This window comes from Aulostomus chinensis, chromosome 5 (assembly GCF_037954235.1).
Source record: "Aulostomus chinensis isolate RoL2024-O1b breed Wild chromosome 5, RoL_Achi_v1.0, whole genome shotgun sequence".
NCBI lineage: Eukaryota > Metazoa > Chordata > Actinopteri > Syngnathiformes > Aulostomidae > Aulostomus > Aulostomus chinensis.
The window spans coordinates 24,168,514-24,192,862 of record NC_141324.1 but is presented as its reverse complement, the minus strand read 5'-3'; the positions used below and the strand labels follow the sequence as shown (position 1 = coordinate 24,192,862).

The window sequence follows — 24,349 nt, the reverse complement described above, 5'->3', positions numbered from 1 at the left end:
AACTTCTACTGTATATTTTTGGCACACAGGTGGACCTCTTGACAAAGACCTGTATTGTTTGTGGAAGTGTTTTGTATATGTATGTTTATGTACCTATTTCCGGAGTGTGAATGTGCATCTCTGTGTGAGTATGTTTGAAAATTGGAGAGTGTGTTTTATGTATGCATGTGTATGTAAAGACAAGCATTCATGAAGGTATAAGCAACCTAAAAAGAACTATAAATCCTCATCCAGCTTATGTTCTACCTGTGACTATGTTTCATATGTAATGTGTCCATATGTCTGGTGTCCACCATCCATGTCCAATGTTATGTAAATTTGACTGCTAAATAAATCTGTGGTAAGTTGTTGTACTTGTCAAGATTATGATTCATTTCAATATCTTATCCATGAATTAGGCCAGAGATTTCATATGCACCATATGTCTCTGGTAAATGGACTGCATGGGAAAGACGCCTCAGTCAGATACCTTTTGTATGACTTGTTAGAATTATTAGAAATTACATCCATTATTGATCTGACTTAATGTATGTTTTTGTTTTCCTTTTATCCAAATGCAATATTGAAAACCGATGAAAGCAGTTCTTAAAATGAATGAAGAGTGCATACAACTAAATACATTTAATTTAAAATAAGAAATCTTGTGCAGATAAATAATTGTCAGTAATATATTTTGATTTTATTTATACGTTTTATTATTAAATCTTTTAGTGTGCTTTTCCTCACATACAGTAAGCCAACCTTCATTATAACCACAACAATGGAACAACAATGTAAATATATTTTATATAAAATAAAGTGCATCAATGTGTCTACTGACAATTATAGTCAAAGTGCCTAATGGTAGTGTACAGTGTTAGAATTCATGTTCTCTTAAAAAAAGTGAAAATGAATACTAAGTTCTGGTTGCCAGCGTAGAGCATCTACTAATATGGAGGATAGCGGTGATCCTTCCCTGTTCAAAAGCTTCGAACCAACAGAGAAAAAAACGTGCAAGTCAACGTATGAAGACAGTAAAACTCAACATTTTTAAAGCCCTTGGAGATTTGGTTTCGACATGTAACATCTCTAACAACAGAGAGCAAAGCCACAATTTGAGAACTTCACACAAAACTCAGAGACATTTGAACGTAAATAGTTAACATGTTTGATGCGCATGTTTGTTCACATGGGACCCATCACCTATAGGTTTTTTTGGGTTTTTTTCTGGGCCTTAAAAGGGAAATTTATTTAAAATTTATTGAAGTGGTTTTGTAAAGTGTGAGCTGGTCATCCATGGTACGGGTCCGATCGTCTGTGTGGAAAACCAAACGCAGGAATTGTTCTGTAGTGTAGAGTTGCACTTTTGAGGACGGGGCACAGCACAAAACACATTTTATCCAGCAAGAATGTGGCCTTGATTTTGGGTCAAAGAGGAACAAACATGTTTTAATACTTAAATGTTCAGTCTTTCGAAAAAAAGGTTCAAATCAGGCAACCGCATAGAAAACTCAAATGCAGAGAAAACAAAGTTGTTCACAAATACTGCGTTTGGCTTTTTAAAACAAACAAAACAAAGATGGCTTTTGAGATGCGAGGTACCAATGTGTGACAGTTTCACTACTCTGTCGGATCTTGATGGTTGCAAACTGCTTTTAAGCCAAAGATGAATTAGTGTGGAAAAAGTCAATTCGATTACTCAGGTCACATTAGTTCTACACTACAGAATGCCATTGAAGTGTAACTGCTTCTTTTCAGTCCAACACAGAATAATTGGACAAGAAAAGCTCGATCCACATAATCTAGCCAAGTTCAAATAGTCCTTGTTTCCACAGCTGCTTCTGTGGAATCATTCAGAATTTGCTCATTTTTGGACCCAAACAGGATCATGTAAACAGCATGTGAAACCATCCTCCTGTATTTAGGCTGAGGGCCAGCTCTGAATCCACAGTATCACCATGACAGCAGTACAAATCAAGCAGGAAGGTCCCTCAATGTGTGGATTTTGCAGCCGTGATACAAGAGGGAGGCCTGATCTGTCTGATCTTCTTGGTCGCCGCTGTAGCTGCCTCTGACGCCGATGAATCCGTTCATTTTAATGCGCTCGCTCTCACCGGTGTTCTTTGGGTTCTTCGTTTCTACCGATTTCTCTGATTGAAACTTGTTACAATCATACTGAGGAGATGTTGCCAACAGAAGGAGGCTGCCTGAGGCCGCCACGGGCTCGAGCTGTGATCTGAGTGATGCTTCGCTTGGCTGGGGTGAGGTGATTTTGGTTGTGACACTTCCAGAGCCGCCGCCGCAGCTCGGTTTGGACCTGCAGACCACACGAGGTAACGTCATAGTAATATGAGGGGCCGCATCTCTGGAGCACAACAGCACACCGGTCTGAGATGTTACTTTTACGAAACAATTTTTATTACACCGTCTCTTACCACCTACCTCTGCATTCATGAAGCAGTAAAGCAGCGCCACCACAAAACCCTGCAGAGCAAGAGAGTGTGGTAACTTTTTCAAAAGATTTGTGGCATTTTCTGCTTTTGCAACTTCCATAAATACATCGAAGAATAAAACAAAACACAATCTGGACAGCACAGAATCTTGTTACTATAATATATAAAATAAAGAATAGTAAACGACATTAAATTCCTCATACAAAGCCCGTAAAGGCATAAAAATCAACTCATTAAATATTCATGTTACATGTTACTACTCAAGGTTATGTAGACATTTCTGTGCATAATCCCGCAAAAATCCAGCAGGTTTAGTAAACAGATACAGAAATTAATTAATCCTCCTGGTTTTACATTTATACGCATATAATAATTTCTTAGTTTTTGTGGGAAAAAGAATAAAGATCACATGACGGCAGCCTGTTGTATTTTACTGAAAGCCCAGCACCTACAGCTCTCATCGAGCCTGGAGTTATAAGATATAACTAGCATTCATTTTCCCACTATGACAACACGTCTGCCTATTTTGAGAGCATCCTATTGTAAATTATTCATCTTTGAGAAACACTCGCGATTTATCCTTTGAATCTGCGCTGCGTACCTGAAAGGATCCCAGTCCCAGCTCGATGTAGAGTCTGGCTGCCACTCCGGTGTTCTCAGGCAAGAAGGCAAATACAGTGTAGTGCATCCCAAACAAAGGGATGAGGAACAGAGTGGATTTAGCCAGCCTCCTTAGAGGAACCAGTCACAGAGAAAGAACGATGAAATCATTGCATGAGAATGCAGACCTTATATAAAAAGCTTCTAAAACTTAAAATATTCACATTTGATTCAAAGCTTAATCAGATTCTAATCAGTTTTAAAGGGTAAAAGACAAAGGTGATAAGAAATATTTTGTTAAGTTTAGTGAAATTAAGGTTAATGTTGTTTTTAATGATAAACGGCATTTAATAGAGCATTATCATCATCATCATCATCATCATCATCAAGCCAATCAGCTGGATTAAATGTCACGATTCAAAACTGGTTCTTTGTCTTGGTTGACATGAGATAAGAAAGGTTTAATCATGTAAATGTTACTGTCTTATCGGGGTGACATTATTTTTCCTCATGTTTTTTCTTGCGGTGCGTAAATAGCTGAGGTCGCTGGATAAGAATCATCAACGCAGCCGATTCCTAATCAATCGCAGATGGATGAACAGCAGCTGATCTCGCCCCAAGAGACACAGTTGCACATGATTTTGTCCTCGGGTGAATATATCCGATTCAAAGCTTCTCAGTAAAGCTGACAGACTTACCAAGACGTGACTGTAAGGTTCTGGTTGAAATATCAAATCAAGTCACACCCCTGGCTGGTACGAGATTCAAGCATTTCAAATGTCATCTTTTCAAGCTCATGATTGGATTGCGATCGTCTTTTGTCACACCTGCGTGTTCGCGTCACAGATCCATCCGAATCAGATTGGGGATTGTAAGACAGAGATGAAGCAGAGATGACGTGTGAAACATTAGAACGAGAGGAACGATCCTGCTACGGTGGCACAGAACACGACATCTATTTGTGGTACTGTGCTATTTTTATGTGCTCTCATTCTAAATTTATTCTGCTGCACAAGAGTCTGCACCAAACCAATGTCAGAAGAAGAAACCTACGATTCATCCCTGAATGTTTTCTCTTGGATTTATATGCTGGGAATCCATCGGCTCACTTTTTCCTTTGACACAACTTTGAAGAAACTGCACTGCATTTCTAACCTGAACTTCTCACTGAGCAGTCGTACCATCATACTGAGCGGTTGCTAAGTAAAAGGTTTTTTTTAAACAGATCCTCGCAGCGTGTCTTGCAACATGTTTTCTCAGGTCCGTTGGAAAGTTCTTCAAGGTAGAATAGTAGGTTTTTTCATGGTAAGAACAGTACGTTTTAAAAAATATCAGCATGATTATCTGCCGTCGCCTTTATCGCCGCCAGTGTGTCAGAATTTCTCCAGTGAGAAGTAAGAAGACATGAAAAGAGTCACAGAAGTATGGTTGAGTCAAAAGTAAAATATTTAACGAGAAATATAGAGTGAAAATCAAAAGTATCCATGTGAAAGTACGGTACTCAGAAGTTTCTACTTCGTTACTTTACCCCACCGCAAATACAAGGCTTCAATTTTAATATTCATACTCTTCCGTTAAACTTTGCGAGATGATCAACAGTTGAATATGAATGAGTGCAGAGGCTTCTTTCTTCGTAGGTGATGTTTTTCACCTTTGACTCCCCATGATGATGTTCTGTTGACGTCATGCAAACATCAAACTATGTAATGTCCATCTTCTATGTTGGTTGGTTTGACATGCTAGTACAAGCTAATTAGCACCGAACACGAAGTGCAATATGAGGGTGGCGAAGGTGTCGTGACTGCTGCGGGTATTTAGTCAAACTTCTATACAATGAAGGTAATTTCAGTGCATCTCTAAAGTCTACTGCTCAACCTCATTGAGGCAATAGAGGAAAAGTCTGAGAATCAGCGTGGAGCCTGTATGTCTGCTCGGAATTCCAGGCAAGTCAATCAGTTGTTAAAATATCAATCAAATAGATCGATACCAACACCTGCAGCTACTGTAGTCGTCTGGAAGGAAACCAATAAAAATCAGTCACAGAAACAGAAACCTTAATAAGTGCAAGCTTGATATGCGGTAACAATTATGGTATGAGGAACAAACTGTTAGATTTTTGCTGATTTGATGTCTGGTTTTTCCACTGCTGTAAATTATTCTTGTTGCTAAACTACATGCCCCCAATATTTATCCATCATTTTCTCCATGAGTACACTGGAAGTCATCCAGTACGGTCTTGATTTATTTGTTCCTCCGGAGAAAGAAGAATGGAAGGAAAACAGCCTCAGTGTTTGCAGAGTCATCAAAGTGGACGGAAGCTGCACTTAAATCGGAAGATTCAACAATCCTGCTGTTAAAAACTCATCTTACAAATCACTACTCCACTCTGTGAAATACTGTGGTACCAGATACCACGTCAGCATCAAGCTACCATGCGTAGCAGTGTAATAGAAACAGCCGCGCTAAATTTCCCAGGCAATGCCTTCACACATAACTCAATAACTCCAAATATTATTATAACTTAATCTGGATGTTTGAGCTTCGCTGCACTGTCTTTAACACCCACCAGATGTTTGCGCATTCATCTGTTTCTCTCAAATCACCCTAAATCTGCTTTCCTCTAAGTGCTCGGGAGACAGAGACGTACGAGATCTATATTTGTATGGTCATTTTTCACTGAGGAAGAAAGAGTAGAAGTCCTTTTGATTTATTTAGTTAAAAAAAAAGTGCATGAGCATTTTTATGGTGTAAAACTTTCCTGTGGGGTCCTTAAAGGTCACAATTCATGCGTTTGTAAGATGTGACTCACATAAAATGTCCGGTGTCACTGTTTCCTGTCATCGCCGATGATTTGAGCTTTTGCACCAGAATCCGGATGACGTTGATGAAGATGACGATGTTGACCTGATGGAGACACATGAACCATTATCTCCATCACACACACAATCCTAAAACATCCTCTGTTTTTTTAATTGGAATCCAAAAGCTGTGCACTCACCAGTAGCGATGCTGTTATTGGTCCTTTAATAATCCACCAAATACGAACATCGTCTGTGTCATCCCAGCAACTGCAATTATAATTGAATTTATGTTAATTCAGACTTAAAATGACATTACACTCCATCTGAATAATAAACAAATACTATCACTGGTGCGAGTTCTTATAAAAATGATATAACATACCCTCTGTCGTCATAGAGGACTCTGGTCAACACCCAAAATATGAGAACTGTTGACGGGAGCCCTACAAAGTAAAAGCCAAGATTAATCCCTGCTGTTTGCATTAAGTGAGTAAAATTAGGAGTGGAATCACACTTATATGCTTCAGGCACATTTCAGCGGTGTGTTTGTTCTGTGTACAAAATTTCTCTTTATCCTATTTGCATTTCCAAGGCAAAAGAAGAAATGGGCACAGAATAAAAGCAGGAGACAGGAGGGTGAGTGAGATAATCAGGAAACAAAACTGTGAGAAACTCGAAAGAGCAACACATCTGGACACGGAGTTCCAGTTAGACGTAGCAAATTCATACAAAAAAAAAGAATACACAGTTTTATCATTACTGGGTTGGAAGAAAAAAAAGACACAGATGTCAGTGTAGACCTAGATATTTTTTCCTAGATCTGCAGGGGTGTGCAGGGACATATAATTTGTGTTTGAAAAGCTAAATAGCCAATATCCTCCTCTGCAGTTTGTTGTCTACAGAGTGCAAGACAATCCTTCTTACTGCGCCGAGGGTTTGTCTGAATGGTGAGGATTCAGCAGCTCCTTGTGAGATGTTAGGAGTGATTCAGCCCCTGCTTGAACACTGCAGGAGCTCCTCTGAGCATCTGTCCTGCTGTCACACTAGATGCTCCAACCATCCTCTCCGTTGTCACACATTTCCCTTTGTTTTGCCAACTGCAGCCACTGCCACCAGTGAAAAATATTTCAGAAAGTTTAGTTCTATGCTCCAAAATTCCGTTCCTGTCTGTCAGCAACGAACAGCAGCCATTTCTCAGCTGAGCTTGTCGGGCAGGCTTGCAGGTTTGGCTTGTCCCCTGGTAGCAGGATTGTGTCCAAAAGACAAGGACAGAACCAGGAAGCGCCTGAGAGAACCAGCTTCAACAGGAAAATATACCGCAAACAGGAAACAATAAAGACAATGGGATGGAAGACAGTACAAAACAATTGAGCAACACAGGGTAAAATAAGTACAGCTCCGGAAGACTAAAGAGAAAACAAAGGGAAAGCTTTTCAAACATCCATAGAAAGCTCAGGAAGACAAAAGACAACAGAGAAAGCAAATGGAAGCAAGTGCTACCATATTCAGTGCTGGGACGGGTGTCTCCCATGGGCCATGCCAATGCATGCAAATATGTGAAATAAACTAACAGAGACACTGATACGCCCACAAGGTGATGAAACACAGGGTCATGAATGACATCCCCTTGAGTCACCCTACTCACCCCAACCAATCAGAATGTACCACCAGAAGTATTTCCTCTGAGAGACGAAGGTTAGAGCCAGGAGTGTCTGCAGATACATGCCCTCCACCAGCAACCAAAAGTAATTAGCCAGGATGCTGAACTGGAAGAAAGCCACGGCGGACTTGCACGCTGTCTAGAGAGAGCACAACAAAGCAGAGTTCCAGTACATCAGATGAAAGAAATGGACGTCTTCCCCTCTCACTCCTCCTTCCTGTCTTTTTCTAACATTCAACTGAATCTGCTGAAACGTTGCTCACCGTTGACATGGAGCAGTGGTCCAAGGTCTCATCAGCAAAGAGCACAGTGTCCTTAATGAAAACAGCACTGGCTCTCAGGACGAAGGAGGAGAACAAGTTGATGTGGATGTAGTTCCTGGTGCAGTGGAACTTTCTGAACACAATAGAAAAAGAAACCACTGAGGAATGGACACATATAAATAAACATCAAACAATATCTAGACAGGAAATATGATTGGCTATATAATACTGTATTTAAAGTGGTACTTTATTCAAATTTTGATTCAAGTACTCACAAATATGTCTTGAGCTCACAAAGATGTTTTTCCGCTCCCACCTGAACACAGCAGTCCGTCTCCATTAGCTCCATGCTAAATATACATGACTAACTTTGTCTAAATTTTGGAACGAGGATATTAAAAAAAAAAAAAAAACTCTCAGTGAACGAAATACACCTATTTATGAGTACTTGATTGGAAAAATACACTTTTTGGGTAACTTGTGCTGCAGCGCTGATTTATTTTCTTACCTAAAGGCTGTGAACACCACTATGGCTGTTATGAGGGAGATGAGAGAGGTGGCGTAGCCCACAGTGTAAACCTGTCTGAACATGGAGAGGTAAATGGTCTGGGGACAGAGAGACAGAGTGGACGTTAGACTGTTGGGAAACTGCGGGATGATCTGTTTCGCTGAGATACTGTCAGAAAATGGGAAATGGCCCCAAATATTAAAACGTCACCTGAAATATTACATTTTCAATCAGGCCGGTTTACGTTTTTATATTTAGAACTCGGAATCATAAACATGCAAATATGTCTGAAGCGAAGAGGAAGTGAGGGAGTAAAGAGGAAGTGGAAACAATATGTTAACTGATTGGCAGAATTACAACAACAACCACCAACTCTGTACCTCCGATTCAGGTTCGCTGTCATCACTGAAAGCACAGGCCTCCTCGTAGGGTGGATACATGTCTGACCAACCATCTACAGTGCAGTTCCTGTAAACATACCCTAATGTGGATGCAAGCATAAAGACACAAGTAATTTTTACATTCCAATCAGACTTATACATTTCTGTCTCAACTTCAACCCTGTTACACACTCTAATACGCAAGCAACATGACTGCAAAACACAACAAATCTTGAAACTCTTGTGCTTCATCTCAGTTTTTAATCCCCTCTGTGCCCTCATTTGGCTTAAACTTGGAGTTTACACGAACATAGATTTAGATAAGGCATGTGTTTCACCCTGACAGTTCCTGCAACACTGGACACTGGAAAGACTTATCCCCAGTGGAGCCATTTTTGAGGGGCAGGAACAAAACAACAGGACCTTCATTTGGACCTTGGTGCATCTGTTCAAAAGTTTGTGACAAAAAGCTTCCTGAGTTGATGAGAAAGTTCCCTACTGTATATTTTGTCTTGGTAATATGCCAAACCCTAAAACTTTGACGCACATTCACAGTAGAACCGTAATGGATTTAGCAGGAGGTTGCAATTTTTCAAGGGGTTTATGATTGTTATTGCAGCTATTAGCTGTAAACTTGTAGATGTAATAGATCTGCTTTTTAGACAAGATCTGACAAATACGTGAGTGGTGGCTAACAGATAAAGTTCTGGTTGAAAAACATTAAATAATCTGACAACCAGAACCATCATTTATTTTCCCTCCTTTATCACGGACTTAAAACTCCATACTGCAGCCCAATTGTTATGGAAAGTTTTCTTTTTAATGCACTTAAATATCACCGCATTTAGACTGGCTCACTGACATTTCCTCTCTTGGACCATTTCACTCCGTGAGTGCTTTCAGTCAAAAAGTATCCGATGCTTTCATGTCCTTGTTCTGACATTTACTCCTGGTTAGCGTCCATTCGGAAATGGCGAGTGTCTGCAGACGGTGTTCAGCTTGATTTATCCCTGCACTCCTCTCTTAATGGGTTGAGACTATATGATGAGTCATGTACATTTCAATGTATGCAAAAATGCATTTGCGATGCTGTTGTGTGTCAATTTTGGCAAAGATTCACACAAAGTTTTTAATATTCTCTTTGAGCTGAGTAAACAGGAATCATGCTGCCAGATGCACTGCAGACAGAAAAGATGTGGGTGATTTTTTTTTAGGGTGGATGCAATTCAGATCGTGATGTGACCTAATATTTTGTCTTCTTTCAAGGTTTCTGCTCTTGAGAGAGAGTGAGAGAGAGAGAGAGAGAGAGAGAGAGAGAGAGAGTGTGTGTGTGTGTGTGTGTGTGTGTGTGTGTGTGTGTGTGTGTGTGTGTGTGTGTTTTACATGAGAAAACAATCAATAACATAAGAAGTTCAACACTGTGGGGAAATGACAAAAGGGGGTAAAGCTTCACGGATGCACCGAGGCGCGGCAGGCTGAATGTGTTAAAAGCTACTGCACTGATTTAGGCAGCCTGTATCATTAAAAAGCTGGCGGAGAATTGCTGGAAAATCGATACGTATCAATATGGCAAGCTTCCATCTTCATTTCCTCAGAGATACTGAGAGACAGTGAAGAAACTGAAGCCCAGTTTTGGAATAAGTTTGGGTTTTACAAATGAGACAGGAGTGTTGCTACAGAGGTGAAAAACAGAAACACAAACGTCCAGATCCAAATCCAGAGACGCCACGGAATTACTTATCAATCACCCGCAGCTTCGCCAACAGAAAGCATCAAAACATTCCTGCACACTTCCGCTGCACAGTCACATTATATGACACAATAATGGACTTGGAAGTGAACTATTCACCTAGCATGTAGGAGACAATAAAATACAGTAGTCTGTACTGATTTGGAGTCCCTAGGTCACAGTAAGCTGTATTGAAAAAACAAGTGACACTGAATTCGCCAGTGAAAGGAATACAATGGACTTTGCACAAAAAGTATTCCTATAAAATATAGGAGGCAATGAAATGCAATAAAATGAGATGCATCCTATATATTTACAGTTGTGCAAATCTTGAAAATATATGAATAAATTCATCAGATTGACTCTTGTCTATGTTAGCAATGTTGGAGATGCAACACAAGAGCAGATCTGGACATTAGCATCTGTATCTTAACATAGCAGCCTATCGAAGCAGATATTTCTCTAGTCCGTTTGCTCGGATTGGGCGTGATATTGAACCAACCTTGATTGCTGGAGAAATGCTGGAAGAGCTCAGAGCAGGAAACATTGACCACCTGCCCGACGTCAGCTCTCAGCCAACATTTGATCTCATCCCACTCGGTTTTACATCCTATAAACAAAAACAAGAGGAGGATCATGATGGCCGTGTCTACTTGTCACCCACTACCTTTTCAAACCGTGTTCATGGATGTTTGACAACTGGAGAGCATAGCAAAAAACTCAGCAACACATCCTTGATATCTGTTTACCTTTTTAAATGAATACCTGTGGTCTTACCAAGCAGAGGCAGAGCAGCAATTGTTTCCTTTTATAAGTGCTTGTATTAATTAATTAGTATAAAATGGCATAACGGAACATAACGAACAATCATATGAGAGAAACAGACAGACGACGCAGACGCAGGAACACAAAACATCAGTACGGATTGGAGGCAGTCAAATATGTCGGCATGTATCGGGGTATTTTAATATCTAACTTTAAAAGCATCTAGCGCTTAAGCTTGCTGTGCTAAACATTTGTTGCTTTTAACGATGAAAGCAGGTGCGAGCCAGAGGCTGCAGATGCAAGCATCCATATTCCAAACGCTTCATTGATTAATAGAACTGAGACTTCTGCTAAAAGTGGGAAAATCTTGTTTAAAACAGCTTTTAGAATGTTTCTTACCCCTCTATTAATAACACAAATGAGGGGAGGAAAAACCACAGCTTTCAATCTCCCAGACAACAATAGACGATGCATGTGATGGACATGCGCGAAGTTGTCACTGACAGATATTCAAGTATCAGTCAACACTGAACATCTCCTGCGAAACATCCTTTCAAGTCCTTGTAAATGTGAGGAGGCAGATAAATGTGCCTTCAAAGCACAACCTTTTCCCTTCGGGCTGTGTTGTGTTGTTCTGTATACTTTATTTTTTGTATGCAGAAATTTTTGGTCACTATTACTCCGACAGCCGTCTTGGTTTTCTCTTATAATATTTATTCATTCAAACTGACAATGGAGAGATTGTTTTGCTGTTAATACCTAAAAAATACTATGAATTATCTTCCATGTGCAGAGTAAATTTTTTTTCATCTTTTCACATCTAATTCGGCCTTACTTCTTCCTGTCTGTCACTTTACGTGTCGTCACATTAGCAGCAACTGAATACTTGTGTCTGCCAGACGAAAGCTGTCGCTCAAATCTCTCCTAGAAACCAGACAGCCTGAAAACATGGCGACCATCCGATTCACTCAGCTCCTCAACGCTGGGATTGTGCAGGTTGTGGGAAGCTTAATCTGTTTTGATGTCTGTCTTATCAATTCAGTAAAAGTTCTGAAATGCTGTTCTGAAGTATGAGGGCTTTTTTTTTCCCTTCATTTTTGAACGTGTAGTTTTCACATTGGGGCCACCTCTGGATAATCAGAAAAATATTCATGACATTAAGGAAAAGGGCAATCATTTTATTGGTTTGTATTTTGTCCTCTGAAATTGTTCTACAGACTATGAATACACACTGACCTGAATCCCACTCGCTACAGTTACACTTGCCCATAACAGGATCCCCAAAATGGAATTTTCTGTTAATCCTGACTTGATAAATCAATTGCTAAGATCAGCTGACAGGCTCGAGCTGCAATCCAGCAGAAATGGGCTATCCCCGTCATGCTCCCGTAAACCCAATCCGGTAAGAGCATCTGCTTTATGTCACACTCTGCAGGTTTTTCCATCAACATTTTATAGACTCTGCTTAAACTCGAGCTTACCTGAAATCAGTTAAGTAACATATCTGACCAACCAACGTCTCTCTAAAACCTCTGACTCATAGGATTCAACTGACGAAACCTGCAGGATATGCTGGGGTGAACTAAATCTCCACCCAACTTTATTAAAATGTCAACAATAGCGTTGAAGAAAAAGAAAAGACTAAGCAATTTTTCTTATTATTTTATCCCCAAGGCTAAAGTAAGACCAAATAGATATCAAATAGAGTTTCTGCAGGAAATCACTTCTCTGAAAAAAAGTTGAAATTCCACAACCACTGTAAGTTTCAAGGAATGTAAAATGCAAAGAAAAAGAAAAAGGCCTGGAGTGATTTCTGAGTAGAACATAAGCACAGCTAACTGCATGTTAAATCAGGGTTCTTACTCTTCACAGGATGTAGGAGAACCACTTTTGTGCTGATGCAGTCATTTGTTTCATCATAATTATTTACACATATGGTAAATGGACTTGCATTTATGGACTACGCGTCTTAATATTCTGGTGGAGGCTGCTATGGAAGACTGCAGGCACATTTATGCAAACAGGACATGGTTATCAAGAGCAGTTCAGTGGCTTCCTTTGACACAGTCACTGGGTGAACTGGGAACAAACCCCACACCTTCCACTTAGCTGCTACACCACCTCCTGTACCTGCAACTACACAAATAGAAGTTTGTAAACTGTCTTCTTTAAGAGTCTTCTAAACGCTTGACATCTATGTTGCATTCCATTTCCCCTAATTTACAAGTTAATACCATTACTAAATTTACTTTATGATATTATAATCATTGAGGTATAAGCCATATAGACAGTGCAAGAGTGATATATAACACTCTGATTTGAACAGCATTTTGGCTGCTGCCATCTTGTTTTTTGTCCTTTTTTTTTTTTTTTTGCAAACAGAGTGATTGGACTTGAAATACATACACTGCCATAGTAGCAACACCCTACAGGCAGGCTGTTTCCTGCTTTACTCTAAAAATGCATGGGACCATAACGAACACTTGAGTATTAACGAAACACTGAAAGAGGCTCTGATTGTTGGAAGGAATGCAGCTTAAAGGCACCTCAGAATTGGCTTTACTTATCAAATCAGAACTTATCACGTCTACCGCCCTATTTCAAGGGCATTCCATAAGCAATCAACATTAAAGTCATCATGGTTGTCAGTAAAAAGCCAACAACTTAAGCTATGTAACATATAATTAACATTTATTTGAAGGATCAATGTCAAAGAACAGTCAGAGACAGAAAATAACCAGTCGCTGGCTACACATTTAAATCTGATGGAGCTGCGTTTGCAGGTAATTTGGCATCGTAACAATTTCTGTTTTCACGAGATAAGAGTCTCCAAGCACTCTCGCAGCTATGTGAGGATGTAATGCTCATTGTTAAGAAAACCTGAACTGTAAGATAAGAAAAAGAAGGATTTAGATCTTTGGAAGTCTTGAAGCGGGGTGGATGTAAAATTGGCTGGCTGGAGGATCCTATCAAAATATCCGTCTTTGATTACCTACATCAGAGGGGTTTTCATGTTGTGGGCATTGTGTGAGGATGTTGATAGCAGAAAAGGTTTCATATGGTATGCGGTGAGCTAAGATGGAGATAGTAGAAATGCAGTTGATGTTTTGGCCATAATAAGATAGTTAGAAATTAGAAGACAGTTAAAAATAGTGTGAAAGATGTCAACAGTCGCTGAATAGATCTCGATGGAATTTTATACAGATATTCATGGCACCCAGAGGATAAATGATGACCTTTCCATTAGGTCCATGATTCCCAAACTAGGGTATGTGTACCCCCAGGGGTACGCAGCTACACTGTCTTTTGGGTATGCACCAAAAAAAACCTGTTGTATCCTTTAAAAATCCTGCGTCAAAAATAAATCTGTTTTAATTTTTTCCCACATGCACTCTGTGAAAAACCTTCTTCTTCTCGTTCTCTGGATCTCTCTCTATATGCCTAAACTAGGCACTAAGTAGCCAAACAGAAGCAGAGAAGAGAGTGTCCTCTAGGGATAGCCTATGCCCCAAATATGTTCATTTCCGCCTGGATCGGAAAAAATGAGGGCCTTTCACACCAAATATGTAGCCTGACCTGTGCAAATATGGATAAATGGTTGAGACAACCTTGTCCCAAAGCCACGGCTGTCAGTCAGTGGACCCAGAACACTGAAGACAGAATCCTGACAGTGAAAACCATCTGCCGCGGGGCCCCTAGTACCATGTCTGATGAAGCTACCGTGGCAACTTAGCTGTGTTAGCATAGCCACTAGTGGTGATGGCACAGCTGGTGTCAGCAGTCAGTCAGTGCATGCTTGTGAGAAGTCACTCATGTTATTTTTGATGAATTGTGAGAAGCTTCTGGGGCTGAATAAGGAGCCACAGCTGTCAATAACACTGTCATGTCATGATATAATAGACCTACGGTGTTTCATGATTGTTATACTGACAGGACCCAGAGGGAAAAAACAAACATCTTATGGGAGTTCTGTGGCGATAAAGAAGTACACAGCAGGAGGTTGAATGTTTCAGAAAGTACTGGGCTTTAAAAGTTTGGGAACCATTGTCCCACTTCAATCTGAATAAAATACCTCAACAAATATTGAATGAATTGAATGCAATTTGGCGTACACTAATAATAATAATAACAATGATGATGATGATAATAATAATAATAATAATTGGCGCCTCACTTATATCAGCCATAGTTTGCTGCTTATGACAATATGTTTGTATGCTACCATGTTAAATGTTGAATAGGGAACATACATACTACCTGCTTGATTAGCGATAGTTAGCAGGTTAGCATCTGGACATTAGGGGGTGCTCTATGCATCACTATGCCAAACAAAGAAGCTTGAAATTCAAATTCACTTTTTTCACTTCATATTCCAGTAAAAATAATGTCATTTTTTTTTGGGGGGGGGGGGGGGTTTCTGTGATTATATGTCATCAGTGTTTTCACTGATATAAAATTAAAAAAATAGATACAAAACAAACAGTTACAGCTAAAGGGAAAGTCCATCCATCCATCCATTTTCTCCACTTATCCTGTTAAGGGCCACGGGGGGGCTGGAGCCTATCCCTGCAGCCTTCAGATGGGGACCATGTATATCTGTGCCAGAATGAGTGTAAAAAGATTTCAGTAAGTGATTAACATTGACATATGTCATTATTCACTCATGGATAAAAAAAATGATCATATCACTAATGTAAGAAAATACTTGGGTATGCAAGATGTCAAAAGAACACCTCTTTAGTAGAAGAAAACCTGATGAAAAATACTACACTTTAGCACTGGCGTTTGATTCAAACTGATCATGAGACAGTCTTCATATGTTGCTATATTCTCCAGGTGAGGCAGAGCGCGGCTACAGGCAGCCACCTCCCTGTGTTCTTTCATTTGAACAAAGCCAGAATATCCAATGCATTATCCGCTCTTTTCTCCTGTGTTTCCTTATCTCAGAGACCCTTCATTTGCATCCACTCAGATGGTGCGATGAAAATAATGTCACCGCCGACGTAACCCACGATAGTGAAGCAGGGCTGCGCGGGGATTCACCGAGGACCAGGAAGTTGGTTGATTTAATGTCAGTATCTCCCCTCTCGCTGTCAGGTTGACTCAAACTGATATTCCTGAAGTCGAGGATACAGGAGACGCAGAGGGAATCTATTGAAATGCACTTTTGCATCTTTTGTCAGTTCACTGAACGTTTTCTCTCTGAGAAGTTGTCTCGGGGGTGGTGCCATGCCATGATTGTGGGGGTTTTACACAGCAGATTTCTATACACACGACATCTGCGTATTTGTACTTAAGTACTGCACTTCATTACGCTATAAGAGTAAACTGAGTATTCACAATTTAGAGGACTTTATACTTTTATGCTACTACGTTGATCTAAACCCTTTGGTTACTTTAAAAATTTGAAACCTGATAACTTCAAGAGGACATAACTAGAGCAGTCCAACTGGAACACTTGACCTCTAAAATGACCTTTGGAGGTTCTATCCTTGAATGTCCTCAGGAAAAGGTTTACACAAACATCATGTAGAATGTGTACTTATGATACTTAAGTTAACTCAATGTCAAATCCTTCTCTACTTTTACTGCAATGGAATTTTTCATTTTAATTTAATTTACTTTTACTTTTACCAGAATACTATTTTATTTAGTTATTTTTACTTTTACTTTGGTAAAGGTATTGTGCACCAGACCTGATTATATTTATGAGCAGAAATACTGTTACGTGTCAACAGAAACTGAAATTAAATCACGAGAACTGAATATTTTGAAATTCAGTTTCAAATCAGTTTACATGGAAATGGTGTGATTTAAATTCCATCCATCGTCATCTTCTGCTTATTCCTTACTAGTAAGGGTCGCGGGGGGGCTGGAGCCTATCCCAGCATCTAGGGGCGAGAGGCGGGGTTCACCCCGGACAGGTCACCAGTCCATCACAGGGCCAACATACAGAGACGAACAACCATTCACACTCACATTCATACCTACAGTCAATTTAGAGTATCAATCAGCCTCGTCCCCAAATTGCATGTCTTTGGACTGTGGGAGGAAGCCGGAGTACCAGAGAGAACCCACGTAGGCACGGGGAGAACATGGAGACTCCACACAGAAAGATCCCGCGCCCGAGCCGGGACTCGAACCCGGAACCTTCTTGCTGTGAGGCCACAGTGCAAACCACTGCACCACCGTGCAGCCCCTGTGATTTAAATTCGTTTTTTTTTTAAATTCTGATTAAGATTCATTGCTGCTGCTGGAGGCACAACTCGATTTAAACTCCATCACAGTCAGTGTTGTACTTTGGCTCTCTGAACATATGTATGCATTACAAATGTTATTTTAATCTGAAAAAACTTTGCGTTGTACATTAATATACTTGGCTTGTATTGGTCGGTATGACTCTGACAAGTTTTTATCGCAATTAGTTTACACATAATTTGTGTTTTATTAAACAATCCCAAATATTTTCTTGAGAAAAAGCTTCTTTGCTGTAGCTTTGCTACTTTGATACTGCTTTTCTACAGCAAAAGGTTCCTTAATGCCATCCGCGTTAATGTGCTTGATTTATGCTAACAGTCACATTCCGCTGCTATTCCTTCTGGTATTTGTCCTCTGTGTTGCTGTAGTATTCCTTTAATCAAAATCTGGGGACAAATATTTTTGCTTCAGTCTGTGCAGGAAAAAGAATTTGACAAATTGCCATCCTGTTTGTTCTAAATTGTTGCCGAAAACCACCAAGATTATTTGTTCAGGGGACCCAGAGTAGTGTGAAATTAAAGCATAAAATATTTATACCGTGGATTTATTTATATGGGGGCAGGCCTGGCTCAGAGGTAGAGTGGCCGTCTAGCAACCAAAGGGTTGCTGGTTCGATCCTCACTTCCCCCGGTGACCATGTCCAAGTATCTTTGAGCAAGTTAAGGAGCCCCTAATTGCTCCTGCGGCCCTGCAATGGACTGGCGACCCGTCCAGGGTGAACCCCGCCTCTCACCCGATGTCAGCTGGGGTAGGCTCCATCCTATATATATAAAAAGCTTTGTATAGTACATTAATATACTTGGCTCATATTGGTCGGTATCACTCTGAAAAGGGCAAATGACATGATGAATGAACATACATATGTTTGCTACATTTGTGGAAAACAAATGCATTATCGTGGAGACAAATCTAGACACAGCTTGTTCTTTTATAAACCATTTTGCAGCAGAAAAACACACCATTCTCAGGGTCTGTTAAGCCTGCTGGCTCACTGCTTGACTCGGACACTAAAATGCAACAGCGTTATTGTCATTGTCACTAATTACACTTGTGCGTTTCCTGCCATTAAAACTCAAAACGCGTGCAGCAAAACAGACCGATTCCTGTCGTCTTTATTAGGCTTGAAAATGCAGCCGTGTCAGCAAACAGCAGAAAACTGCATCTCTTCCTGTCGGATTTCTTCAGGAGCTATTTGTTTCAGTCCTCGCTAGGCTAGAAAAATTCACACCCACAGAACAATGCTTTCAAACTGCCCCTGTTGAATGAATCTTGTTGTAACAGGAGGAAATCCATTGTGAATAAGATGATTAAAATTGGCAGTGAAGTAAAGGCTTGAAAATAAATTATTAGCAGCCCACTGATAACTTCTTTTGAAAGAGGGAGGGGGCTTAGCTGGATAAAAGGAGAGAGAGGGAGACTTAAAGGTACAGTTTCTACCAAAAAAAAAAACACAAAAAAAAAACTGTGCTGACAAAAATGCTATCAGGGATTAAGAGATTTTTGGTTTCTTGTTCCACTGTGGTTAATTCTACATTTGGACGTTGTCCTCTACATTTACAACTTGGTGAGAGCAGAAATGGGCCGAGCCTGTTGTATGTAGGAAGGTCCCTTTCAAGTTTACGAGGATCTAATACTAGTAGTCAGAGGAATCTACTCTAGAAGGGAAAGAGCTTTTGAATTTCACTGCAGAGGCTGTGGCATGTTTATGAGCACTTTGTTAGGTGGAGCAAACAAAGCCAAGCAGCGCTCTTAGTTGTACAACCTCAGCTGAAATATTTATGTCAGTGGAGAACAACAGAGCTAAAGCTAGTCTTGATTTAATTACTGGACATCAGATGTCGCTTTATGAGATTATTCTGGCAGGTTGTAAGATTGAATTCATCTCATGGTGGAGCAGACGAGAGCGACTTAGTGGCAGATAAATTAAAAAAACAGAGAGTGGTAGTTAAATAGGTAGGGATCAGATGTTGAAGTGAGACGAGGACGAAGTGCAACATACAGCCGCCAAACCATCACGTCAATTTTCTCACATCAACTAGCAATCTACTAAAAAGAGCTGATAAGGGCAGACTGCAGTTCCCAGAACCTCACCAGGTCTTTAAATTGTTTCTTTCGGATCAACGGTCCAAATCTCTCTAGTTTTTTTAATCCTTGATGATGCGAAACAAACAAACAAACAAAAAATCTACTTTCCAACATTAAGGCCTTGTGTGCCACTCGGCACGAAGTGGATAGGTCACAGGTCACCCTTTCCAACATAACTGGATTGTGCCTCAAAAAAGCAACTCAACTTCATGATTATTTAAGACTGAGGATTTCATTCTATTCAATTAAATTCACATTCCTTTTAATGTAGCGTGGGGTGACAGGCTGGTTGTACTACAACTTTTGTGGAAAGTTAACGCACATTGAAAATACTGTTAAGGTTCTTTGCATGTTAACGTTTTACAGACTTTTGTCGCTTGTGAAGTTACAGAAAGGAAGGTGAGCATCGCAAAGGTTCAGGTGTTATTTTGATGCTGGAAAGTAGTTAAACACATTTATGTTCATGGTACTTGAATATTTCCATTTTATGCTGTTTTATGCTTCACTTCACTTCACTCGCTCCACATTTTGGAGGTAAATACTTTAGACCCTACAACATTTATTTGACAGATTTCATTTCTAGTTACTCGGAGCAACACACTGATGTGTCAGGACGAACGGTGTTGGATAATAAAACTGGAAACAAACCAGTGCTTTAAAACTAAGACTAGATTTGCTCCCAGTACTTTCATGTGTACGTTCAAGTACTTATGTCAGACTTTGAATTGCAATAGAGTATTTTAACACTGCTGTATTGGTATGTTTACTTAAATAAAAGATCTGAATACATTTTCCTTGGCTCTTCACCATAAAATTATCAGCAAACAGCTTGTACACGACTCTTATCAGGCTGAGCTGCCACACAAGAACAGCAGACAAGAACAGCAACTCCATAATTACATTTGACACGCATCAGCCCACGTTGAGGTGGTTCAAGTGCGTAAAACAAAGGATGTGGGTGATTTGATGCATGTTGCTGCGTGACTGTTGCCCTGAAATGTAAAGACATTTGCCAGTTTTGTGTTGTTTCTTTACGGGAGCAGCAGAAAAATTATGGTTCAGCACTTCGCATAGATGAGACAGAGAAGACTAATATGTTTTGCTATTTGACATGAAGTACTCATCAATTTTTATCTAAATATATACACCTATGTAATACGAAAAGATTAAGATTGGTGCTTTAATAAAAACATGAAAATCAATAAAGTCTGAGCTTACTTATCCTGCGGGTCCTGTAACGCAACAATGCGCTAGCAAAGATGATGGGTATTCCATGTGTGCGTGTGTGTGTGTGTGTGTGAGAGGGGGGGGAGGTTACATAACATTAATAAAGCAACAAAGTCATATATGTACTGTACACAACACAGCACACAAACTAAAGAGTGGCATTAGCTTAGCTACAACAAGCTACTAACAAATTCTCTTGACTCCTGCTCAGAAAAAAGGCACTCAAAACCACCCTTGGAAAAAAAAAGTCTTAATCTTAATTTGAAGGCATGATTTCTGCACTGGAAGTTATTATGGGAGGCAACTGACCCAGGATCATAACAAATAAAAAAAGAGAAAAATATCTAAAATATTTCTGATTATGACTTCTTCTGTCCACATCAGGATGTGTCAAAACTCGGTCAGTGTGTCGACAGACATGATTAATCGACGACCACGCCGACAAAACATGACCTCATGTGGTTCTTCAACAGCTCAATCAACCATTGCAAATCCCTTTCTTCAGGCTGTTTGTTGACTTGCTTTTGTTATCCTGATTACAAATGAGTAAAAATCATAGTGCCTGTTGGAATAATATCCCGGAAGGGAGTTCCTGCCTCTGCAGTTGATGCTTAAGTTCAGATTTTTGAATTTGGAGTCATATAGACACGGGAGAGATTTTATTTTTAGCTAGAGATATGGGCACCAAAGAAAGAGGCACAGTCCAAGCGAAAAGAAACATTTCCAGTCATTCATCAATGTAACAAAAGGCACAATGAGTGACAGTTAAAACCATGAATTGAGGAAACTTCCACTGTTTAACCAGGAGTGACATCTTTGTTTTAGAGCTTAATCACAGGGGAATGAGTCGTATGTCGCACGTTCCATGGTGTGTCTAACAGCCGGAGTTCCCAATTAAGGCTCATGCTGAGTGACTGTTGCTCTGATCAGCATTTTCTCTTCTCAGTGCAGAAGAACAGCCAGCTCTCGAGGAGGCTAAACACTTAGCCCTTTGAATGTCACCTCATTTAGGATTAACGATGGCATTGGGAAATGTTTGGGCTATCAGGGGAGTGCTTCCAGAGAGGCCTGAAGGAATAGCCAGATGATGCTTTAATTTCTTATGCTGTCTCCTCAATTTTAAGCTTCTCTGGATTTAATTTAATGTACATTTCAATATTTTTGTCAAAGCCAAGATAGATAATCTCCTATTGTTCCGGGCTTAGTATGACTGATACTCCATCACAGTTTTTTTTGTCGTTGTTGTTTTTTTTATACAAGCTGACTTCCAAATAATTTATTTGTGCAACTCTTGTGTAGTCTACTCCATTATTCCCTGGCTGGAAAAGATGCAATAAAAAATTAAACCAAATGAGGTGTCCTATTCATTTTTTTTTTAAATTTGCTTGCACATTTACTGGCGGTACGCAGCATATGATGCGACTCATACGGGTTCATTATCTCCCAGGAACTCGTCATTGATGACTGACACTGCATGACGCTCCAACTCTCTATGGTTGACATCACACTGATGGACACACAAACACATCAACTCTGACAGTAAAAGTCGTCAGGAGACATTTATCTGAATAATGAGCAGAGGAAGAAAACTTTGCGCCAAAGTCACACTCCATTGTTCAGTGTCATCAGAGGTAATTAAGATCAAATCAGTCTTGAAATTCTTAAGTTCTCCGCTCGCACAGAGGGGAGTGTCGTTCTTCTGGGACAGGTTCTGATAAAGTGGTGACAAGCTCGGCTTTTAGTGATGTCACTGAGACACGTAGAGGGGTTTGTTATCATGATGTCAATGAGAAGGAGTGGAGGGACATGCAGGTGACAGGTAAGACCTCACCGGGATGAAGGACATGGGTATGCGCCTGGTGGTGTTCACACAGTGGCAGAAAGGGAGGGGGGGGGGGGGGTGGTACTTAAGGTGAGTCCTTGGTTTGTCATGAATGTTATCTCCAGCCAACCACTACCCCACCCCCAACACAAAATGACGGATGAATCAATAAAAACGTCAAGACATGAATTCACACCTAAAAGAGTGTAAATTGTATGTCGGCCCAATGATATTCTTCCCAACTCAGACTGATCAAAAGTGGCCAATCTGGCAACATTGGAGCTGCAAACGTTTGTACAAAGTGTATCAGCCATAATAAATCAAATTTTGCAGGGGTGTGTGTGTGTGTGTGGGGGGGGGGGGGGGCAATCAGAAATCCATCAAGGGTTGGGCACCCCTCTATGGCCGCCAGTGATTACACCCCCCCCCCCCCTCCAAATATCTCATCACCTTTCTCTTATTTTTAGTTCAGCCAACAGTCCCGCTTACTTAAGAAAAATTCTTTCACAATTCAAGAAGTAACAATGTGTCTGTGCGCAGAAACGGAAAGCACGATGAACCCACCGCTGTGGTCGGTCTGGTTTTGCGCCTCGCTCTTCCTCCTCTGGCTACAAACCTCCCGAGCCTTCAGGTGCTGAGAGATGATGGCGCAGTCCGGATGAATTGCTTCAGTCTGACAAAAATAAAACATTTAAAATATATATATATATATATATATATATATATATATATATATATATATATATATAGGATACAGCTTTGTTAACCGGAGCAAATATAGACACACACACACAAGTTACATGTGCAGGAGGGTAGAAACACACGCCAGCAGATACACTCACTGGGATTGGCAACTTCTTGTTCTTCTTCTTTTTGGAACAAATGTTAATCTCTAAGTGATTTTCTATCACAATTTCCTCACCTATTTTTTTTTTTTGACTCAGTTGATTTTATGCTATCGATTAAATAGTGATGTCATGGTTCTTTCTGAGGGACGTGTTTGCAAAATTCGTGTGTCAGACGGTTTTTTGTTAGATGACGTTAATGGACGCACGTCGCGAGGCTTGACAATAACCACTAATCAGTGTCACAGCTCAATGAGGATATTTGCTCTCCACGTGCTCTGAGGACAGAGGACAATCATGGTAAAAACACCGCCACAGATGTCAGAGTTGTAATTTAAAAAAAAAAAAAAAAAAAGATCGTTATCTAATTGGTGGGTTTGTCAAAATTGGGAGCAGCAAAAATGTGCAACTTTTTGATGAAGCTGTGCGCTTTGAGCCCCGTTTGGCCCAGATATGAGGGGACGTTATTAATGTACTGAAGACAAGACACGCGATAAAAGAATAAACATTCCACTCACCACAGGCCTGTGCCACAGATTAAGACACAAGATGAGGAGCACGAATTTCTCGTGTCGTCCTGGCAGCCCTTTGGAATACGTTTCCATTTTCTTATCTTGCTCCTTTATATCCCACAAATGCAGGTTCTTTGTTCCCCTGCGCCTTTTAAAGACAGACTTCTGTATAGCCTCGGTGTCACAAAAAAAAAATAAAAATTGTACCCTGTCAAAACTAAAATAGATGAATCCCAATTCTCCCTGCGTGATGCAAAGTTGCTGGAGTGGAGCGCACCTCTCTCTCTCTCTCTCTCTCTCTCTCTCTCTCTCTCTCTCTCTCTCTCTCTCTCAGATGCAGGAATATCTCAGCAGGGATGTAATAAGGAAAACAGCCAATGGCCTAATTTTAAAGTCACGAATTGCGTTTTGCAGCTAATAAAAGGATTAATCAATCATACAGTGTATGTGATTCCGGAGCAG

At 40.2% G+C, this 24,349-nt stretch overlaps 1 protein-coding gene across 1 annotated transcript; it reads right to left on the bottom strand.

Moving 5' to 3' along the window:
- Positions 1-28: 28 nt before the first annotated feature.
- Positions 29-24,331, bottom strand: ghrhra (growth hormone releasing hormone receptor a). The gene is made up of 13 exons (XM_086204070.1): positions 23,894-24,331; positions 23,095-23,203; positions 10,876-10,983; positions 8,645-8,745; positions 8,265-8,362; positions 7,757-7,889; positions 7,479-7,632; positions 6,216-6,276; positions 6,031-6,100; positions 5,842-5,936; positions 3,034-3,163; positions 2,422-2,463; positions 29-2,296 (listed from the first exon to the last, which is right to left on the bottom strand). The coding sequence occupies exons 1-13, from the start codon at positions 23,978-23,980 to the stop codon at positions 2,150-2,152; spliced, it is 1,335 nt and encodes a 444-aa protein (XP_086060196.1). The 5' UTR covers positions 23,981-24,331; the 3' UTR covers positions 29-2,149.
- Positions 24,332-24,349: the final 18 nt, after the last annotated feature.

What these genes read in the sequence shown, in the direction of transcription:
- ghrhra (XM_086204070.1), bottom strand. Translation starts at nt 23,980, where the DNA reads ATGGAAACGTATTCCAAAGGGCTGCCAGGACGACACGAGAAATTCGTG. An exon ending in ATCTGTGGCACAGGCCTGTG is followed by an intron (nt 23,204 to 23,893) that starts GTGAGTGGAATG and finishes TATTTTTGTCAG; the next exon opens with ACTGAAGCAATTCATCCGGA. An exon ending in ACCACTGCTCCATGTCAACG is followed by an intron (nt 7,633 to 7,756) that starts GTGAGCAACGTT and finishes TGCTCTCTCTAG; the next exon opens with ACAGCGTGCAAGTCCGCCGT.